Genomic DNA, 23,656 nt, shown 5'->3' with positions numbered 1-23,656 from the left:
GTATGTCTTACTTAGTCTTTGACCACTATTTTCTTAAGTGAGTTTCTGCTACTGTAAACATGACATACTTTGAAGCAACATTCAGCTCGCCATGCGGGCTTTCACGTTCCAAGCATCTCGGGACATTGGGGGCTGCTTCTTTGAAAATAAATAGGTCTCGCATTTACAAGAGTTTGAGCTATTGGCATTGTAAATGAAATTCCTTTTATTTTTGTGTTAATTATAAAGACAGATAAATAAAAGGCATTATCATTCACAATGCCAATAGCTTAAACTCTTGCAAATGTGAGACCTATTGCATTGCAAATGCTTGTTTTTTTAGGCATGGAGATATTAAGTGATTTGCCTAGAATGACAGGGTGCTTGAGCCCATGCCAGACTCGATCCTAGATCCCCAGCTTCAAAGTTGACCGCTCTGGGCTTGAAAGTCAGCTTCTCATTAGAAGGAAATTCCTCCTACGCCCTATCATGACAAACATTTCATAAATGCAAACACACTACTGAAAACACAACATCAGGCATTAAGGTAAATAAGATACATTTTCAAGAGTATATTTACACTGATGTTATTTAAACTATATTGAACTAAAGTTCTCTGTCACATCACTACAATCAAGCCGCCTCACCTAGACTGGTGATAAATCCTTTGAACTCGATGAAGCCGTCCATATTGTCATCAAGGAGTCGGAAGGTCCTTTCGGCTAAGACTTCAGTGTGACCGCTGCAGGTCCACGGTGAGACGAGTTTGAACAGGTTGGTGAACTGCTGCAGGTCTATGCGGTACTGCTCGGCGTAAGGCCTGCTGGGGTCATGCCGCTGAATTACCGACGCAGCCCCTCCCCAGTAGCAGCTGATGAGATGCTCCGTCTGAAAGAGAAAACGAAAGCGGTAAAACACTCATATAGACAACAAAGCACAAACAACAGTACTGACCAACCTTCTAGTAAAAAAAATGTAAAAGATACATTACATGCAGTAATTGCCTTTCAACAGTCTGCTAGACGCTAGCAGCAGTGTAATTATATACATACATATATATACATACACATATGCACACACATATATACGTACACGTATATATACACATGTACACACACATATATACACACATGCACACACACACATACATATGCACACATATATACGTACATATATACACACAAATATATACACATACATACACACATATGCACACATATGTACACACATCTACACACACACACACATATATATATATACACACACACACACACACATATATACACGCACACACATACGTACACACACATATATGTATAATATATGTATATATTTATCAGATCAGCATACTAATACCCGACCTGGCAGTCACCTCCAGGGTGCACATTAGCTCCTGGGGACCGCAGACAGCAGTAACCTGTACTAGAGGGATCACATAGATATTAAACCGAAGAGGTTGGAAAGCAGCGCAAAGGGGAATATTACATAATTTCTACATTGATTTAAGTTGCCTAACTGGGCCTGCAGGAAATAATTGATTAGGAAGGGTCATAGCCAACCCAGGCTCCTGCCTTGTGCTCTTAATTCCTGGTCCAAGCAAGCAAGGAGCAGCCCATGCTGTATTGTATCAAAGTAGCCCAGCGATCTAAAAGAATGAAGGCTACAGGACGATACACACCTCACATTTCGAGAAGCTGCATCCTAATAACAAGACTGCTTTTGCAGTCAGCCTACAGGAGCGGAATCCTGGCAGCGATTCACCAAAGAGAGCATTATCTTCCAGAAAACCATGCACTTGAGCAGTGGTTTCTGCGTCTACAAATTACGCCAGAATTGCCAGAATGGAAAGGAGTGCACAATTCATAGGTTAGCTAACATATAAATTGGCTTTCCTTAAAAAGAGCTGCACCACCGCCTGTCTTGAGGCATGCTGGTTATGGTTTTTTAGGTTATTTTTTAGGTCTCGCGCCTAGCGTTGCAGTGCGCAGCCCTGCTCGCGCCGCGAGAGACCTCTTGTAGGGGGTTTGAAAACGTACCTAGAAATCGCACACACTTGTGTGTGTGCTTTTCTTTTGGGTTACGCGATTGGCCTTTCCGTTCGTGTTTTTATTTAACACTTCACACAATAGGCCAAAGGCGGGCGCATTGCTCCGCCCATGGCCTATTGGTGTCTATTACGCGCATTGCAGACATGTGGTTTCAATTATCGTGCCCAGACACTGGCGCGATAAGTGAAACCACATGGCTCGCTCTGGCACAGGCTTCTTTGGCGATTGCTTTCACTATCGCTTTTTCTGTTGCTTGCTATTGCGGCGCTAAGTCTTTACAGTGTCTTGCTGGATTAATACGTGCGATTTCTGATACTTTTTTCCACGTTATATTAATTGCTTGCGCCTGCACGCGATAAAGTGTCACTTATACGGCGCTAAGTCAGTTTTCGCGCGGTGAAAACAAGCTCCGTGTTAATAAAGGCGGAGAGGCCGGCTCGAGCCAGGCTGCGTTGGCCTTGGTGGGGCCCACCTGCTCGCACGCCCTTCAGTGTGTCCTGCCTCCAAGGTCTGCGCTGAGGGCTCAGTCCGTGCTCAGGCCTTGATCCGCAGACATGCTGGCCCCTAGTGCTGCCCTCTGCTCCCTGCTCCTGGTCCTCGGGTTCCTGCCTCTAGGCACTATGGCTGAGGACCACGTGCCAGTTGTGCTATGGTCTACCCAGAGGTAGGTGAAACAAACATGTTGAAGCGGCTTTTGCTGCATATATGCCTGCAATAGAGGGTTTTCATCGACTAGTTCTCTTATTAAAGACAATTTGCCTGTACAATGGCTGTGCAATCACTACTCCTAATAATTTAGATTCCATGCAGCGATTTTATTCAAGCTTCATATTTGGAAAATATTGTGTATACAAACATTAATACTCAAACAAAATTAGTACTCATTTTACCGAACACAGACGATGAAAGAATGAGTGAGTAGCTCCCATCTTTACTGTCATCTTCCAACGTCATCTCTCATCATAAATCTTCAGTGTGTGCGCATAATTAGGAAGAACGTTTATTTAACGTAAATACATTGAAAACGGTCGCCTTTCCGCACGTCATCTACTCTGGTGGGCAATCCCAATGCTGGGAGCCGCACATCCGGCTACGTCCTGTGACCAGGCGTGCACTGCCGCTAAAACCTCTATGGGATGTCCCTGTGCCCCATATTACAGGTGCAGTCAGGAGGTCTCCCCCTCCTCTCTTTTTTCCCACTGTTTCTATTTTCCAGTCTTCTATATCTCGCCTCTCTCTATCTCTTCCTCTTCCAGTTCACTCTCTCTTTTTAACCCTCTCTACTAATGCCTATCTCTCTTTCTCTCTTTCCCAACACCTCCTCTCATCCTTCTTTCCTGTTGCTGATTAACCAGTCCCCGCTAGGGAGCATCAATAAACAAGGCGCTGCATCAGGCAAGGTGAAACTAGCCCGAGTTACAATGACTCTCTTTTTAGGTCAAAGCCTTGCTTATGACTTCTTGGGAAACTTCTGAAAGCTCCCCTGAGAATGTATTCCGCCCATGGCTTACCATTGGCTTAGTAGTTTGTAACTCACATTTGCTTGTTTTCTATTTGCTGGCTTTACTTGTTTTAGGTTGTTCAGCATGTCTTTCACTCTCCCATGGAGCAGCACCTGTTTACTGTATTCTTCCACAAGAAGTGCCTGCTTTCTGTAAACAGGCCTGTCAATTTTGTTACTCAATGCCACTCTATGACACTCCACTCCACGACACACTACTTTATTCCACTCTATCACACTCTGCACCACTTCACTCTACGGCACTCTACTCCACTCTATGCCACGCCACTCTACTCTACAACACTATATGCCGCTCTAACGACATACTATACTACACACTACTTTACTCCTCTCAACGTTACTCTGCGCCACAACATTCTACGTCACTCCTCTCTATCACACTCCAGTCTACAACAACCTATGCCACTCTGACACTCCACTGTATGACACTTTAAGACACTCTACTCTATGCCACTCAACTCTATGACAGTCTATTCTACGACATTCTATGCCACTCTCTGCCACTCTACTGCAATCCACGCCACTTTACTCAACCTTACGCCACTCCACGCTACACCACTCCACTCCACTCTATAATACTTTACTCCATTCTATACTACACCCCTTCACTCTACCCCACTCCACTCTATAGGTCTCGCATTACTTAAAATTAGAGCTAGGAGTGTTGCATTATTATTTGCAACGCCAAAAGCTCAAACTTTTACTAATGCGAGACCTATTGCATTGCAAATGCTTGTCTTCTTGGCAATAGGTTCCTTGGCTGCAGATTGGAGATATTCACATAATGCCACCAGGATTATTCAGTTTTATTAGTGGAGCCGGTGTATTGAGAGACTAGCTAAGTCACAGTCCATAGCTGACCTAAGTCCAAGTCAAGGGAGTGCTTTGACGAGAATATTTTAACTAAGAATGTATTGGTTATCATAAAAGACTGTGCTTCTTTTTTTGGAGGTTACAGAGGCAAGTAGAACTGAAACACTTTACACTCACCATTCAATACTTTCGTTTTACAGTTCAGCTTTCCCTAACAGAAGAACTTAGTGCTTCGCTGATGTTATTCCTATAACCAGGTTCCTACACAAAGAAGACATTATTAGCTGTGATGAGAGATTTGATCAAGCGAGCAATTTCCAAGTCCAGCCGTTTTGGAGATGGGTCTATATAGTGGCAGACTTGATGATGCATTATATAAAGGTAATGACTATATTGCAGGCATGGATGAAGCCTAAACAGACACGAGCCTCGCCGCTTCAACTAGCACAGCTGGTCAACCTCGGGTCTCACTCAGTGACTATCATTGACTCCTATTCACGGCGTTGGGAAGAGCAGGAATTTCTGGTGCTCTGGTAGAGGTGGGGCAATTTAGGAGTTAGAATTGTACTACATATATTGTTTGCTCTTTTAGTTTCTGCCCAGTCTGCATAGGAGCTCAGCTGTAGCATGCGTAATCAGTGTATGTCTTTCTTACCAACTCCATGCTGAGCTGCCGCACTTAATTCTCTCCTTCCATTTTTCCAGAACTTTTGTGTGATGCTGCCACAAACCTTACTGTGGCTACACAGTATAAGCATTTCAATGTGCAGCTCAGGTTTACCACCATAAATCTGGTTTTGGCCTTGGATATTTCAAGGCCACACGCTATGCAAAAACTTTCAAAGCGGTCCTGTAATGTTTGAAGGGTCATGGGTGATTTGGAAACGAGGAGGGTATCATCTGCAAATATGAGGGCAGGAATTCTCATGTCTGCCAGTTTAGAGACATCATTATCACCATGATCTGAGTGCTTTATAAGGCCATTGATGTAGAGTGAGTATAACGTGGGGCAAGTATGCGCCCTGCCTAACCCCCTCTACTGACGGGAAATGGCTCTGTAAGCTCATCCCCTTCCCACAACTAAGCTGGGCCTAGTTATTGTTGTGCAGCCTCACTATAATGTCTTGTAGATAATTTGTCACCCCCAGCTTCTGCAGCACCCGCCATAATGTTGACCTAGGGACTAAATCAAAGGCGGAACTGAGGTCCACGAATACAATGTACAGGTTTATTTTATTTATTTAAGAGTTTTGTATAGCGCTGGCCAGACCCGAAGGTATCGGAGCGCGTCACAACATTAGTGGCGACGAAGTTACACAATAAAAGCAGTAATACAAGCATTGATTTGTGATGAATCTAAAGTATCTGAGCGCTTTACAGAGTTAATAGCAAAGAAATCATAAAATATAACAGTATTAGATGCAATGACTCGTGACGAGGTCCGCTCTCAGAGATCAACAGTATAACAGTAATATATACATTGAGTCAAGGCAAAGTCCTTTCGGGGAGGGGGGGGGGGGGGACCAAGTAACGAGTCAGTGAGCTGCGGTGGGCAAGATTCAGCGATAAGGTGGCAGCTATTCATTCGGAAGAGACTGATTGAGGTAGAGGTCTTTGAGCTGCCTTTTGAATTTGAAAAAGGAGGGGTTAAGTCCTGATACGGATTGGGATGGAGTTCCATATTCTGGGTGTGTTTCCTGAGAAAGATCGAGATAGGGTTTTTTGTTTGTGCGTTTTCGGGGGAGTGACGAGTAGCGTGCTAGTACTCCTAAGATTCCTTGACTGGCCGGCCTTCTTGAGTTTGTACGCCAAGTATGCAGGTTTCCCAGTGTGCAGGGTTTTGTGCGTGAGGCAGGCAGTTCTGAAATTGGCACGCATTTCGATAGGGAGCCATTTTAGTTCTCTGAGCGCAGGCGAGATGTGATCATATTTCTTCAATCCGGTGACCCTTCTGGCTGCTGCAATAAGAGTTGATCTGAGGGGAGCTAGGTGAGATTTTGCTGTTCCTGTGAGTGTTGCGTTGCCGTAGTCTAGTCTGGACAGCACTAGGGATTAGGTAGCTAGTTTGAAGTAGTTGGGAGCGATGTAGGATTTTATTTTATTGAGTCGTTTTAGGTTTAGGAAGGCGCTCTTTGCGGTGTTCTTGATGTGTTGGTCCATGTCTAATTTTGGGTCCAGAGTGATTCCCAGAGATTTTACAGAGTCGGCCAGGGTGAGATTGCAGTTGAGAGCATCAATATCTTTTAGCCATTCTGTGATTAGGGGGTTCCCTTCTTTGTTGGAAATGAGGAGGATTTTCGTTTTATCTTGGTTGAGTTTCAGGTGATTGAGGGATAACCAGTGTTGGACTTCTCTTAGAATGTCATTTAGTCTCTGGATGTCATCAGTGGAGGAGGTCTCTAGATAGATCTGCGTACCATCCGCATAGAGGTGGAAGGGGATGTTGGCTTTTTTTGAGTATGGTGGTGAGGGGTTCCATGTAGATGTTGAAGAGTTGTGGGGAGAGAACTGATCCTTGGGGGACCCCCCTGCTGACAGGGAGTAGGTCAGACGTGAGTTTTTTAAATTTGTATTTGTTAGGTGCGGTTCTGCAGAAAGGAAGTGAACCACTGTAAGACCACCCCTTCTGCTCCGACTCTTTCTTGGAGTACCTTAGTGAGCAGTTTGTGGTCAACTGTGTCGAAGGCTGCAGATAGATCCAAGAGTATGAGTAGACAGCACGGTTCGTATCGAGAGATTTGTGGACATCATCTATTACATTCATGATCGCTGTTGGGTGAGTTGCAGGAGAACACATCTTTCCAGGATTTTAGCTTGGAATGGGAGGTTGGAGACGGGTCTGAAGTTATTCAGATAGTTTGTGTCAGAACCCGTTTTTTTTTAGTAGTGGTATGACTTGTTCGATTCTGAGACAATCACGCATGACTCTGGTACTTAGGGAGCTATTAATGATCTTGGTCCAGAGCGGGGCTTGGGCGAGTTTGAGCTTTTTGGCCAGTTGGGCAGGAATGGGGTCCGAGAAGTGTGATAATGGTTTGGAGCTGGAGATCACTTTGATGAACTCTGCTTCGGAGATGGGGTTGAAGGAGTTCCAGCTGTTCGGTGGGTGCTTGGGTGTGATATCTTCTGTCCTTGGGAGCGGGTTTCTGTTGGGAGGGGGGGGGGGGGGACTGCTGTGACTGTCCAGGGAGAGCTCAATGTTGGTGATTTTATCATTAAAGAAATTGGCAAAGTTATTACAAAGGTCTTTGGAGGGCTGCATTGAGGATGCAGGGCGCTTGGAAGTTTGTGGTCTGATGAGACTGATTTTTGGCACTGTCAAGGGCATCACAGAAGAAGGAGTTTTGAACTTTTTTGATGTGTTTTTTATAATTCCTGCGTTCTGATTTGAGTCGATCAAGGAGGATTGTGGACGGGTTGTTTTGCCAGTCTTTCTGCAGCTCTAGTTGTCTTCTTTCGGAGTTTAAGTCAGTGTTGAACCAGGATGTAAATGGAATGTTCCTGGCTCTTTTTTGTTTCTGGGGAGCCATTTGGTTCAGAATGGAGGTCATTGTTGTGTTGTAGTGTTCGGTGAGTTCTGTTGTGGACACGTCGTCTGTGGAGGTGGGAAGGAGTGGACTTGACCCATCATCCAGGTTATCAAGCGAAATCTGTCTTAGGTTCCTTGCCCAGTGGGGGGATTCCTGAGTATAAGGCAGGCGAAGGCTCGATTGGTTGATGTGGAATAGAATGATATGGTGGTCTGACCAGTCAACAGGTAGGGTGTGGTCGATGGTGTCTGCATCTACTTGAGCAATGATGGCATCTAAGATTGACCCTCTGTTATGAGTTTGCTCTGTGCAGTGTTGGGTGAGGTTGTTGTTGTGTAGAAGATCTGTCAGGGTTTGGATCAACAGGTTGTTTTCCTCGTTCCAGTGTAGATTGAGGTCACCTAGTATAATGTTGTTGGAGTCAAGGAGTGTGCAGTGAGTTACCAAGTCAGTAAGGTGTTCTCCGAATGAGGTGGTGTTGCCAGGTGGGTGGTAGAGGAGATGGCAGTATAGTGATTTGTTATCCTTCGTCTCAATGGTAGCTGTTATGTATTCAAACGTGTTGTTTTTGAGGGAGTCCGTTTCCGTTACGGAGATGTTGCTCTTGTGTATGATAGCGATGCCCCCTCCTCGCTGTTTTTTTCCTGTCTTTATTGATGATTAAGAAGCCCAGGGGCACGAACATGTCGAAGGTTGGGGAAGAGAAGTCATTCAGCCATGTTTCAGTGATGAACGTGATGTCTATGTCATGTGTAAGGATGATTTCTGCCACCTCTGTTGCATGTTTGGTGGCCGATGTGCAATTTATAAGCATGCAATTGATCATCTCAATGTTATTGAATTTCTTTTCTAGCGGGGCCCTGGGGATATTGGTGAGGAAGGCTGGGGCTCTTGATGTTCTAGGAGGGGAGCGATCGCTTCCAAATCCAGTGATGACCTAGATCTTGGAGCTTGGGGTGACAATAGAGAATGTGTCGCAATAGATGGGCAAGATTAATCCATGGACATTGCAGCTCTTCTTTTGGGTCTCTGTGGCTGGTTCAAGAGGGGTGTCGTGTTCCAGCTGGGCCATTGAGCCTTAGGGGGAATTGAGTGTTTCGTGTTGGTGAATGTGGGTGTAGAGTGTGGGCGTTGGATAGACGTTGAAGCGGAGAGTTTCTTAAGGATTTTGTTAAGGCCCATAATTACCGTTTCTAGCTGGCTTTCTAGCATGGCAAGTCTCTTGAGTCATCTCCGAGGAGGTGGGGGTGACCTCCCCCCAGGGGGAGAGTTTACCAGATTAACATCAGGAGTCGGAATACCTGGTCAATGGTACACATGGCCTCCCTAAATCCCGCCTGCAGTGGGGACAGGATGTTATTATCTGTCATTCCATGCTGTGGTCTGCCGAGGAATATGCCGGAAAATAGCTTTTGAGAGCTATCAAGCAGACTAATAGGTCTGTAGTTGATGGGGAGTTCAAGGGGACCCTTTTATAAATGGGGACAATTTCAGCCCCGGCCCACATCGGGGGTAGCGGTGCTCCTTGCAGAAAAGCTGTGAACAGTGGTAAAAAGTAGGCTCCCTAGATGTCGACCTGACCCCGGAACAAGTCCCCAAGAATTTTATCCAATCCTGGTGCTTTATTAGTAACTATGCCCTAATGGCTGCACAGATTTCCGCAACAAACATTTCAGAAAAGCTATGGTCATTATTAATTACAGAGATTGTGGCAAACAGCCCTCCAATACTATCTTCTACCCCCCATAGACATCTAAATGTCTGTCTTACAGGTCCTGTGCTCAATGATTTAACTGGGTTGGTTACACTTTCACCTGGCTATACATACAAATCAGAGAAGTGTGCTTCCCAGTCGCTCGCTGTAATATCAGTCGCTATACTACAGAGCCCCTCCCTGGAACCAAAGGACATTAATTTCCAAAAGGCACATTAATCTTTTTGCTTGGCAGTGGATAAGAGGCTCTCCCACCTTCTCCGTTCCTACTTTTTTTTTTAGCTATATTAAGAGCTTGTTTATGTGCACCCCTTGCTGACTGAATTAGGGCCCCATCTTACTTGCTTATGGCTAGAACTAAATTAGATTTTGCCACTCTACACTGCTTGTTATACCAAGACAAAGGTCGCTTGTGTGGTAAGAATTATGCATTATATCAAAATTAACTATTGAGCACTCATTTTAGAGGTCTGTAAGCTCTTTTAGGAACTTGGTGAATTGAGCTGATAAATAGGCTGACTCCTGAGCCTATGTATCTGTTTAAACCTTTGAAGTAGAGATTGTAGCACTAGAAAAATGACAGCTTATGGGGCAAAGTTAACAAATTTTAGCCTTGATTCAAAGTTTAGAGGTAAATTCCGACAAACACAAGTTTGCGTTGTTTCGCAATTCTGAGTTTAGCTGAAATGACACCCCCAAAAGATTGTTGGACAGATAGTGCCAGGTCGATGCTGTCAAATTTTAATCCGGTAAAATACCGGGTAAAAAACAAAAACATGTGGCTTTTAGTGCAAAAAATGGCAAATCTCCATAGAATGCCTCACTGTGAGGTGGGGAAACGGTATTGGTAAAACTTTTATTTTGTGCGGCATTCCTCCAAATAGATAACTTGGCTCTATCCAACAATAAAAAAAACAATTTTCAACTAAAGGAGCCATCAATGGAGCAGATAAATAGGTTTAGCAAATAAGAAGAGGGAAAAGAAGAGGGAAAAGAAGAGTCTAAAAAGGTTTTACAAAATTTTACCAAATTTGGCTCCTAGAGCTGGGCGAATGGAAGGGATCTCAATTTTGAGGAAACCACCACTGAGAAGTTCCTGCACCAAACAGAATGACACTGGAGTCTAGGAACCACCAAGAGGTACTGACTTCTGGATCTTAAACTAGAACTGAGATTATGTATTTTAACGCCTAAGAAAAAGGGGAGTGTCTTTTGGTATGTAAGACCTTGTGTCCGGACAGGAAGCCAGAGCAAAGCAGCCAGGGTGGATTAGATACAATCATTTTTTTTAACCAACACTAACTTTGGATCAGTTAGAATTTATTTGCAGGGCACTGAGGTAGGTCCAGGTAACACCATTACAATAATCCACACATGCAGAAAAAAGAACATTCAAGTATAAACCTTGTGAGGAAAGGGAAAAAAAGGAAGAATGCAAGAGTACAATGCTGAAAAAGCCAGCACTAGCCACAGCATTGAATTGGTAGAACATAGAGAGAGCAAAATTAACTTTGACACCAAGACTTTTCGTACTTTTTGGCGGAGAGTAGTTTTAAAAAAATTGTAGAAAACCAAAAGAACAATTCCTAAAAAGGGGAGTACCTAAAAGGCCGTAAGACCATAAGACCTCAGTGTTATTTCCATTCAGTTTAAGCTGGGTATAGCACATCCAAGCAGACAGTCAAGTAAGTTAGATACGCAGATAGTAATGTCGCCTAAGCTTTTGTTTTAATATTATTTGCCAATCATCTGCTTACATGAAAAGACCAAGCATGAATGACTGGATGAGGTGGGCCAGTGCGGTCATATAGATATTAAGTGGAGACAGAATGGAGCCCTGAGGGACTCCACAGTTTTTATTTTTAAATGTTTATTGGCTTCTCGTACATCAAACAATCGTTCTCCACTGAGCAGACCCCCCCCATCCCGCCACATGCAATTCCTCTTGGATATAAGCTCAATCCCCAAAGTACAGAGTTTTCCAAAGGCCTCATCGTAAAACCCTCCTAACCACAAGCTTACACTCCTGTCCCACCCCTCTCATCACCCGCCATGGCGTTCTGGCTACCCTCGGGGGGTGTCACCGGGTGATTCAGAAGGACTCCCCAGTTAAGCTGTCTAGTAAAGAAGTGTAGGAAGAAAGAGCACATGTTGGCGATAGAGGGCGCGCACGCAAAATGGCCGCACTAATGTGAGGCTCTTGCGGTCTGGTGCCTTAATCTTTCAATTATCCTGCTTAAGAGGGGCTCTGCCTGCCCGGGGACTCGAGTAAACGGAGGAGCGGCAGCAGACTCGGTGAGAATACAGAGGCTGGGGGACGGATTCTCCCCCCGCACGGACCTCGGGAGCATTCCACCGAGCGGAAGATCGGCGTGACATAGTGCCCGGGGCGGCCTCGCCTATAACGTGAGGCCGCGGTCCCCCACGTGGAGTCAAGGCCGGCGCCCAAGAGCACTGCACGGACCGGGAGGCGGCTTGCCGGGGGTGAGTTCATCCTGCTGGCAGCGGCTTCGGCGGGGGAGGGATCGACCCGCGCTGCGACTCGGGAGGAAAGGAGCGCTGTGTGGCTGTCCGGGACGGAGCGCGGAGGCTTACAGTGCGGCGCTCGAAGAGTGGCACTGGGTGAGTGCTACAAGCTGCTACGACACACGCAGGCGACAGGTGTGGCGAAGAAGCACGCTCCGGTGTGGGGCCCGTGAGGAGGCGCTGCCCCCCCCCCCCCCCCCCCAGCAGGTGTGGAGGTGTGCGGAGACTGAGGGAGGCGGTGGTGATAGCGGCTGTGGAGAGGAGAGAGGGAAACGTGGTTCAACAGTCTGGGGATCGGCGACAGAGAGGACTAGGCGAGGGGCCCCCAACAGGCTACAGTGGCGGTTGGCCGACCCTCCTAACTCTTTCCCCCGCAGCGCTTTGCCTGTAGAACTGTGCAGAGGGGCAGAAGCACGTCCAGGAGCCTGATATGGCGGGGCGAGGGGGACCGCTGTTTAGGTTTGACCTCTGTGCTCTCCCCCTGGATAGCAGAGGGAGGCCCTCTGAGGGAGACAGATCTGGGGACCCCCTACCTGTCAGTGGGCGCTTTTACCCTGAGCGTCCAGAAGATTCTGGGGTGTCCTGAAGCGGAGGGGATCGCAGATGCCGCATTGGCCCCTCCACTGCTTGGGGGTGCATAGGAGTCGAGGGGCCCGACTGAGGGGCCCGGGAAGGCGGAGCACCCGAAGACCGGCAACCATCCTTGGCGCGGAGCTCGGAGGCAGATTCATGAACGCCGGGAGTTGTTGCGCGAAGGAGGTGTAGGTCTCCATCCTGGAGCTGAGAGAAGAAAGCGTGGGGTGCGGCGCGGTGCGAGGCCGGATTCAGTGACCGGAGGTAGGGCTGTCGTAGAGGCTGGCGCCCCGCGCAAAGATGGGCAAATCGGATGCCAAGCAGCCCAAGCTGAATTTCGAGGCGGCGAAAAAGACCCCACGAGCATTGCCGCATGACTGCGAAGTTGATGGGGGAATGGGGGCCCAGGGGGGTGCTGCACCCCTGAACCCGGACGTGCTGAGTATACTGCAGGAGGTGCGATAGGGGTTCGCCACCATTGTTGACAAGGTGGATGAAATGTCAACGCGGATGGACGCCATAGCACACAAATTGGAGGGCCATGACGCTCGCTTAAAGGAAGCGGAGCGGCGAATCTCTGAAGCGGAGGACTCGACATCAAGCCACGCGACACAACTGGCCCACATGGACAAGCTCCTCAAAATTATTGCAGCAAAAAATGAGGATTTAGAAGCGCGCAGCAGACGCAGTAACATTCGCGTACTGGGTATTCCAGAGTCCACCAACATAGGAAAAATGGAAGAATATGTGGAGAAAATGCTGGTGTCTGCGATTGGCGCCGAGTCCTTTTCCGGGCAGTTCATAGTGGAGCGTGCTCACCGGGCCCTGGGGCCTTGCCCTCCTCCCGGCAGCGTACCGAGACCTATTATAGCGCGCCTACTGAACTACAGAGACAGGGACGTAGCTCTCAGGGCGGCGAGAAACACACAGTCCTTAACTTTTGAAGGGAACACGTTTACTATCTTCCCGGACTTCACGCCACTGGTTCAGGAGGAGCGTCGCAAGTTCATGGCGGTGAAGGTTAAGCTGCGAAATGCACAGATCGACTATGCGCTACTCTATCCGGCACGGCTCCGAGTGACTCACCAAGGGAACCAACATTTTTTACTAAGCCGCAGCAGGTGGAGGATTACCTCAAGAGACTAAAGCGTGGGAACCGCATGGAGGGCAGTGGGGAAACACAGCAGCGCTCCTCACAGGTCGGAGCGGGAGAGGCCTAATGAGAACAGTGATTTGTGGGACATATCGATACCTTGTGCGGAGAACGATACGTAAGCTATATGGGGGAGTGATTTCTCAGGCAGAGGCCTGACTTTGGTTTGTTTTATGTGCTTCTCCCTTGCCTGTGCCTCGGGCAGGGCACTTACTTCTTGAGCACTACCAACATTGCACCGGGCACCCTCCACCTGAACGAGCCTGGAATGGTGTCCAGTGATGGGCTCTGCGGGAGGGAGGTACCTGTGCTGCCCTCTGGCAATGTCCCCCTACGGGCGTACCCCGGGGAAAGTTCACTATTGGTTGTATGTGGGGATGTTATTTTTTTGTTTGTGTGAGGGGGGATTAGGGAGGGGTGGGAGGGAGACTAATGCTGGCAGTTTGGGGTTGCTTCAGTGGGAGGGGGAGGGTGGGATTAGGAGGTGTGGGGTTGTTCGAAAGTTGTTTTTTACACAAGACCCTCCTTTGGAGAACTTGGAGTGTTTTCTAGATATTTTGAAATGTGAGCATGGTATGCGTTCTCAGAAAGTGCAGACTGATAGGGAACATAGCATGGCTGTCTACTTAGTAAATGCTGCCCTGGGTAGGAAGGACTGTCCTGATCCATGATAGACAGTGATCCCGGGACGTTAAATATCATCACTTGGAATATCAGAGGCATGGGGGACCCTCGGAAGAAGAGACAAATATTAGCATATTTGGATAGACACAAAGTGCACATTGCCATGCTACAGGAAACGCATCTGGCACCCCAGCGCCAGAGCCAGTTTGCGCGCAGATGGGCAGAATATAGAATCTTCTCCTCCTACTCCACATATGCGCGAGGGGTGGTAATTCTTATTAAAAAATGGGTACCGTTTCACTTAGCTGGAACCTCTAGTGACCCGCAGGGACGATATTGTCTGGCGTGGGGGCAATTGGGGTCGGCTTCAGTCACACTCGCCTGTTGCTATGGCCCAAATGTGGATGCACCCGACTTCTTCACCTCACTATGGGCAAGGATATTTGATATAGGCTCCAGTCACATAATTTGGGGTGGGGACTTTAACGTAGTGTATGATCCCAGTATGGATAGATCACATTCAGCGCCACACCACTACACTAGGGCGCGGACTGTTATTCAGGACACCGCAGAAGCTTATCACCTAATTGACGCATGGCGACACACCCATCCACATGACAGAGAGGGGACGCACTTCACGACACATGCCGCGTCTTGGGCGCGACTAGACTACTGGTTGGTGTCCAAAGGGGTGGCGCCGGCGATAGTGCAGGTACAATATTTGGCCCGCACCTATTCGGATCATGCCCCCGTTAAACTCACATTGGCTTCGTCAGCATTCTGTGTACCTCGCGGGGCTTGGCGCATGCATGCGACTGTCTTGCTAGATACAGTGTTCCAGGCTGAGCTGCGCGATCAGATAGAGGAGTTTTTTGCTCGAAACAAAGGTTCAGTGAATAGCGTGGAGACTATCTGGGAGGCGTTTAAGGCCTCGATCAGGGGTTTTTGCATCACAAAAGGGGCTGGGGTGTTGAATGATATACTTCGCACACTCAACACATTGGAGGGTAAACTTCGGTCCCTGGAAATGCAGCTAGCCCGAGACCCAAATACCGATACCCAGCTCCAGTTTCGGGAGACACTCACGGAATACATGGCACAGAGGGAGACCCGGTTCCGGGGCAAACACTGGGTAGCAAGATGTTACGGGGAGGGGGATAGACCTGGTAGGGCTTTGGCGCAGATGGTAAGAAGGACTCGATATTCTGGTTACGTTATGGAACTGGAGGATGAGGATGGTATAGTTTACTGGGATAATGACCGCATTCGGGAGGCATTCACGCAGCATTATCAGCAATTATATACCACTAGGGGGAGGGACGAGTTGGATCTGGAGAATTTTTTGGGGGACGTGACGCTAGGCTGGCTAAGCGATAGACAACGTGAATTCTTAAGCGCACCGTTTGAGCTGGACGAGGTCAGGGAAGCGATCATGAGTATGCAATCCGGGAAAGCCGCAGGATCGGATGGCTTTCCGATAGAGTTCTACAAAACATTTATAGAACTAATGGCTCCTATACTACGTGAGGTGTATGAGGAATCTCTTGAGGAGGGTAGATTGCCCTCATCTATGAGGGAGGCTATTATCGTCTCTCTTCTGAAGCCTGGGAAGCCGCCCCGGCAATGCGACTGATAACGCTTTTTGCCGTCCTAAATAATGTGTTGCCCGACTTACCGTTAGCTGCGTTTTTTTTAGATGCCACTAAGGCATTTGATTCCCTTGAATGGGATTACATTTTTGGAGTGCTGTTGCGGATGGGCTTTCCACCCCTTTTCTTATCTTGGATTAAACTATTGTACAACATGCCAGTGGCCAAGGTGCTTATCAATGGATACGTCTCACCTGCCTTCCAGGTCACCAGGGGCACCCGGCAGGGATGCCCTCTATCCCCTTTGTTTGCTCTGGCAGTGGAGCCCCTGGCGGCAAAACTGAGACAGCACCATAAAGACAAGGCTCTGAGATGCAATATGCGGCAGATTCTCATATCACTGTACGCAGATATCACATCACACTATATATACGTAACCCGCAACAGAACTTGAATCCGGTACTGAGAGAATTCATAACATTTGGGGGGATATCGGGAATCCAAATTAACTGGGGAAAGTCTTGTTTTTTTCCGCTGACAGCGGCGACGATACGATTCCCGCTGGACTTCCCTTTAGAGTGGTGCGAGGATGACCTACGGTATCTGGGTATCCGTGTCACCAAAGATAGGGAGGAACTGATGCGCCTAAATTACGGGACTGTGATGGCCCGCATATCGGAGAATATTACTCGCTGGATAGCGCTTCCCCTCTCCATGACAGGGCGGGCCTCCCTAATTAAAATGGTAATACTCCCGCAGCTACTATACTTGTTTTTAAATATTCCGTATTATCCGGGGCTGTTTTTTTCCCAAGACATTGAGATCAGAACTGACGCGTCTGGTGTGGGCAGGAAAGCAGCCTAGGCTGCAATGGAAGATACTTACAAGACCATATGCGCAGGCTGGGTTCGGCATACCAAACTTTGAACTCTATTACCTTAGTGCGCAGGCTCACTATGCATGGTTCTGAGTGAAACAGCCGAGATACATGCCGCAAGTGGCGGCTGAGCACTGGCTTGCACACCCTACACCATTGGAGGGAGTGATACATGACCCGATTGCGCCTAGACACAGAGATCCAACCACGATCACCTGCACCGCCAGGGCTTGGCAGCATATAGGATGCCTGCTAGGTGCAGTGCTACTCTACTCTCCTCTGCTGCCTCTTCGTTATTACCCGAGTATGCCCCTGCTCCAGGAGACAGTTTTTCGACATTTTCAACAGCGTACCAGTGTTGCCAACTGGGGAGACCTCTTTCATAAAGGACGTTTTCGGTCCTTTGAGCATATCTTTCAAGTTATGACACAGACGCCGCTGGATGTCTTCTCATATATACGCTTACGACTTGGGATCCGGTCGGTGGTTCCGGAATTTCCGGCGGAACCGCAGGTGACTACCCCACTTCACGCAATGCTGAAAAATACTCCAAATAAACGGCTCGTGTCCCAGATCTACAGGTCGGTGCATGAGCGGAGAAACAGCGAGGGTTTCGGGCAGTAGCAGGCTCCGTATACTGCACTATAAGTTTCTCCATAGACTATACTATACCCCAGTCAAGATGCATAGATTCAAGTTGAGGGACTCGGACAGATGCGATAGGTGTCACGCTCCTGGTGCAGATTTTATCCATCTGGCGTGGGACTGTTCTGAGGTGCATAAATATTAGGGGCAAGTCTTCGCTGCGTTGGCGCTGATGACGAATACACGCATCGAACCTACGCCGCTGATGGCATTACTTGGCTATGTAAAATCGGTGCAGGCGGTGCACCGCAAATACGTTGCTCTCGCCCTGCTTATGGCCAAACGACGGGTGGCCTGTCGCTGGGGCAGGGGGCGGGCACCCAAATTCAAGACATGGTTGGCAGAGTTGGTGATCTGTCAGGAACGATTAACCACTTATGTCGAACAACTGCCAGCGGCCTTTAGGCCTAGAGATATATGGGCCCCGTTGACATGCTATTTATTATCGGAAAGACAGAGGTCCATGTCCTCGGATGCGGAGGCCTCATCTTAAAGACTTTGCTATGATGTGTGGGGCGTAGGGGTACAAGGGCCCCCGGAGATGTGTGAGAATTATGCACTGCATAAACTTATCAATGTAATGTGATGATTAACTACGTCTAGTATATCTGTCTAGGAATTAGAAGGTGGATGTGGCAGCCATGAAACTGTTATGATGTATAATGCTCGGAATATTGTTTGGAATGATGTTGGTCTAACTGTAAAACAATAAAAAGAAGTTTAAAAAAAAAGAAAAAAAACAAAAAAAAAGAAGAAAGAAAGAGCACATGTTGCAATCCTTGATGCCAAATTCGTTAAGCCTAGACATCAGAATTTGTGATCCACTACAGTATCAAATGCTTCTGGTAAATCAAGAAAGTTAACATAGCTAGGACCTCAGCATCAGCACAATTCAACCAGCCCAGCCTCCACAACCATCTCGGTTGTGCAGCCTGGAGGAAAACCAGCAGATGAAGATCATCATATTCTGCCAATAATCTGGCAATTGTGTGAATACTGCCCTTAGCCTTAGAACTCAGCCTGATAACAAAGTTGGGAAATGGGTCAGTAATTAACCAAATGCTCAAGAATTAACTAAGGTTTCTACAATAGGTGGTTACAAGAGCAAGTGTAAATCCACTTGAAACTCGTCCTGAAGATAACAAAGCATTGAAAACAGTGCAGCGGCAACTGTTCCAAAAGAAGGAGACTTTGATGCAGCTTAAGTGGAAAAATATGTGTTGAAGATTTGGAAGATATCATATTTTGAACCAGGAGAGAGAAGTCCTCATTGTTAAGACTGGTAAAAGAAGTCAGGTTCATAGTGGGACACGCGACAAAAGTCTCAGACAAAGGGGGTTAGGTAAAGGTAGCTCGAGTGATGCCAGAATCAGGGAAAAAGTGGCAATTTTGATTTAAAAAATAAGGAATTTGATTGTATTTGATAGCAGAAATGGACATCATTAGTTTTAGGGGGATCCATAAGTTGCCCCATGATGGAAAAGTTAGCAACTGCCATATTAGGGGCAATGCAAATTTCACTGGAAACAAACATGGCCTTTGCATTTTTTATAGCACGTGTATTGGAGTAATTAATCATTTGTCCTTTAAGTTGTAAATACAGATTGTAGTGAGGGGCTCCTAGTATTCAAAGATTGTACTGTGACAGCTTTTTCTGTAAAAGCTCAAGTGAGAAGAACCAACCACAGAAAAGGCGATAAAGTTTGTCTTCAGAGGAGTTATTTGGTCGAGAGCAGTCATAGGTTGACTGTTTTAGTTGTCAAGCAAAGATTGAAAATCATGCAGCCTTCATCAAGACCCTAATTATCCCTAAACAATATGCTGGGAGTCCAGTCATGATTTCAAATTGTGAAGAGGATCTTAGTTTTTACAAAAAGACAAACACACTAATGCAGACTAACATATATAGGAGATGCATTGGTGATCCCAACTAGGGGTACACTGTATACACTAGTCCCACAGGGTGGCGGGACATGCGCTGTAGTCAAACTTGTGCAAGAGTCCCGGTCAGTATCCCGTACCTAAAAACGCCATCCACCGTCCCTGCATGCACACCGATGACTAACATGTAGACCAGAATAAAGGACTCAGAGAGCATTATTAACCTCAGGCATCCTGCTTGTGTACTACTATAGTACAAAGAGCTTTTAACCTTATTATGTTGGCAGTTATCAAACAACCTTTTATATAGTTACACCCTAGAACATTTTATTTTCTCTTTTCTCTATAATATCAAAGAGCTACCAGGCACCCTGCTGTACCATCATTCCGGGTAAGGGGGTTCTATGATGAAGCATGTCACTGACAACCTGTGTTTGAGGACCCAGTTATAACCCAACCTGGATCACGGCCAAAAAGACAGGACTAGACTACGTAAACTGTCCAAACCTGAAACTGACCAACAATCCTGTCATTACACCAACACTTGAAATTAGGTTCCTGTCAGTATGCGGGAAGCTAGAATCAAGTCGGCAATCTATTTAAAGCCGAGAAATTCTTGTCCCTCAAACAATTTAAAGACGAAAGACAGATTAATCCCATCTTTTCATACTACAGGACACGAAATGCGGTCTTAGGGTTATGGCCAACATTTCCAGCAGAACTCTCGGAGTACCAGCTTGCTAACACAACTACTTATTGAACCAGCCACACACGGCTTGGTCTCCAAGTGGTGTACACTATATACAGCGTCCCAAATACCACCATCACCAACTGGGCAAGTGGGAGTGTGACTTAGGTGATGAGCTGGGTGACGCTGTCAGGCCATACGGTTGCACCCAAAACAAACTCATTTCCATTAACTACGAACACAAATTACTTCACTTTAGATTCCTGAACAGGATATACTGCACCCCAAAACTCTTACATACTATAGATTCCAATACTACAGTGTGCTGCCCCCACTGCTCTACTGACTCAGCTGGCTTCTTCCACCTGGTGTGAGATAATACTGGATTGAAATTGTGAGGACCATAGGCATGATCACTGAGACACATTGAATGCTTCCCAAGACTCATGTTACCAGGATACATCAGGCCACTCCTAAAACTAATTTACAGTATAGCCGATGTATTGTTATTACTGGTGAAACATTACTTGCGCTTTGCATGGATGAAAAGCCCATTACCTAAAATAAAAGACTAGGGTTAAAGATGCTGTATATTGTGGTGGGACAGAGACTTTTGCCGAAGTCCAGGTTTCGCTGGCATGGCCCAAAGACATTAGGTGTCCTATGAGGAGGTACCTGGACACCACCCGTGTGTAGAGGAGTTGTAATGGTATGGGGCGTTCTTTTCCATCATTTTCTGAAAGATTCACACAGCAGGACCATAGGTGTGGCTCTTATAATACTAATTATTCCCACAAAATGTGTTAACACTAACCGCGCCAAATGTTATTCGGCATGGATGCATTGAAGTGTACGTTTGGTATTTCGTTGACCATTCTACAATAAAGTCTTTAAAAAAAGATTGCGGATCAGGCTGTGAAGGGATATTTTTTTTAAAATAACTAGATGACATAGCGAATCAGTAGTAACGTCATTTCACTCACATTAATTCTTAAGTGCAGAAGGCCTAACCTCTTTTCCACTGGACAGAGGGAATTACCAAGATAAAGGAATGCGATAATAATCAGACCAATGCCGGAAAAATGGAAATAGGTTTGACATAGAGGAGTGTTAGACCTGTCAGTCTAGGGGTGGCGAGGGAAAGGGGGGGGGGGGATTCCCTCATCTTTTTGCCTTCATACTCCTATTTTTCTGACTTTGCTGTTGTTAGCCTTCAGACTTTCTGCACTTTACCACTGCGAACCAGGGCTAACATGCTGGTGCTCACTCCCTAAAACATGGCAAAATTGGCCTACACCTAATTGGCATATTTACTTTACCTACAAGTCTCTTGTAAGGAGGTATGCCATATACACAGGGTCTGTAAAAGAAATGCTACTGTGGGCCTGTAGCACTCATTGTGCCACCCACTTAAGTAGCACTTTAAAACATGTCACAGATCTGCCGTTAGTTTTAAAATGTCATTTCGACTGACAAAAATAACTCCCTCGCCAAGCCTAAAACTCCCTTTTTAATAGATACGAGTTACCCCCAAGGTAGGCCCTAAATAGCCCATAGGGCAGAGTGCATTGTAATTAAAAAGTTGGACATGCACTTTTCATTTATGCATCTCCTGGTAGTGAAAAACACGTTAATTAGTTTTTCACCACTGTAAGGCCAACCGTTCCCATTGGATAACATTGGGATACCTTATTTCATTCAATCCGAGCTAACTTTTGATTGGAAGTCGGTAGACAATTCAGGTTTGGTGTCAGAGGAATTGAGATTTAAAATCCTCTTTAATGGTAAAATCAGATTTTAAGTCACAATATCGAAAATGACACTTTTAGAAAGTTGGCATTCTTGCGCCTTAATCATTTGGTGCATGCAGGCTGTTCCTGGGTCATATGACAAGGTGTGAGTGACAGTTGGTCTTTGTATATTCCTCCCGGATAACCACACAATAGAGAGACTAGGTGCGCCTGAATGGGCCATCTCAGGCAAGAAGGAGGGGGGGCAGAGCTGTGAGCAGGCCCACTCACACTTCAATAGGCAGGGAGGAAGGACATTTCAGACACTTCTAGGGGGGGGGGGGGGGGGGGAGGGAGTCTACATATGTTTCTTCCACTTCAAAGTGGGCACCAGGTATAAAAAGGGCGCCCTCAGACCCACTCCTCAGTACACTCCTAGACCTGTGGATACTACAGAAGGACGCACTGCTGCTTGATGCCTGCCCTGCTTACTGAGAAGGAAGACAGAACCTGCTTTATTCATCTCAGGCTGAAGTGACTCCAAGGGTTAGTTAACTGACCTCCTGTTCTGAGCTACAGGGATATAACGAGCTCCAGAGGCCTCTCTGCACCTGCCCAGCTGACCAGCTGCAACTGGACCTGCCTGAGCCCTGCTGGCGTGAAATCCTGATCCCCAAGAAGTGCCTCCTAGATCCTGGACCCTTGGTGTGGCATCAGCTGAGCTCCTCCTCAAAAAACAGCAGAAATCCTAAAGTTTTGGGGTCTTCGCGACCAGGCTTGTTCGCACCAAGATGGTGAACCCGACTTTGTGCTGCAGTGACCGTCTGTGACGACCGTCAATGCAAGATCTGCACTTTGCACTACAGCATCAACAGCCCATGGTGACTGCCAACGCAAGTCTCCAGCAACAACCGTCCTGCCACACCAGACAGGATCTTCGTGCTACAACGACTTTCCGTGACGCCCGGCATGCTCTTCGCTCTACAGCGACAACCATCTGAGTTGCTCTCCCTGCTCGTCGCATCTTCCTCCACACCATGAATGGAACTCTTCATGCTAGACTATAGAAGGTAACTTTTTCACCAGGACTAACCTGGTTCTCTGTATCCGGCACACACTCTTTTGCGGTTGGCCTGAACTTGTGACTTTCATCCGATATGAAAAAGAAACAGGAGTGAACCCGTTTATCCCGGACTCATCCCGCCTCTGAATCAGATCGACTTATCCTCCCTCCTATATGCTATTTGTGGATTGTGCCACACCCTAAGAGATGATATTACCCTAAGATGCTTTTGATGCACTCTCGACTATTTAGTTAGTCTTTACCTCGGACTCCTTACGCTGCCAACGTCATTCAGTATCCTGACACGACCTTGTCCTCTTGGATTTCAATTCCTTCGTCCCTCTAGTACAGAAGTACTTTTTAATCATCGTAACCATAGTCCTGATGATGACCTCAATGTAAAGAGGTTGAAACGCCGTCGACCTGACAACGCCAATTGCGGCTCTAAGAAGGGTCATTCATAAATGGAATAATTTTGTCTGTAACTGTAAAGTCCTTTGTAAATATCCCTGTTTGACCCTTATGGTTCATTTGTCCTTCGCCGTTCCACGTTGTTATTTAAACACTTATGTCACTGCGCCGTTCACTTATCACTTCACTGTCAGTGAACATATGATTGTTATGGTTACTGTAAATTAGACATACTTGTTGTGCTTCTAACTACAAATAACAATCTTTTCATCCTCCCCTTTGGTCTCCCT

At 46.7% G+C, this 23,656-nt stretch overlaps 1 protein-coding gene across 2 annotated transcripts in view; it reads right to left on the bottom strand.

Moving 5' to 3' along the window:
* TBC1D8 (TBC1 domain family member 8) overlaps window positions 1-23,656 on the bottom strand; it is a 415,888-nt gene that overhangs the window by 36,773 nt on the left and 355,459 nt on the right. For both annotated transcript variants that reach the window (XM_085622761.1, XM_085622760.1), the window contains exon 16: window positions 627-867. In XM_085622761.1, the coding sequence (XP_085478887.1) occupies window positions 627-867 (241 nt within the window). The remainder of the gene's footprint in view (window positions 1-626; window positions 868-23,656) is intronic.

Source organism: Triturus cristatus, chromosome 8, assembly GCF_964204655.1.
Source record: "Triturus cristatus chromosome 8, aTriCri1.1, whole genome shotgun sequence".
In the NCBI taxonomy this organism is placed as follows: domain Eukaryota; kingdom Metazoa; phylum Chordata; class Amphibia; order Caudata; family Salamandridae; genus Triturus; species Triturus cristatus.
This window is presented reverse-complemented; position numbering and strand designations above follow the sequence as displayed.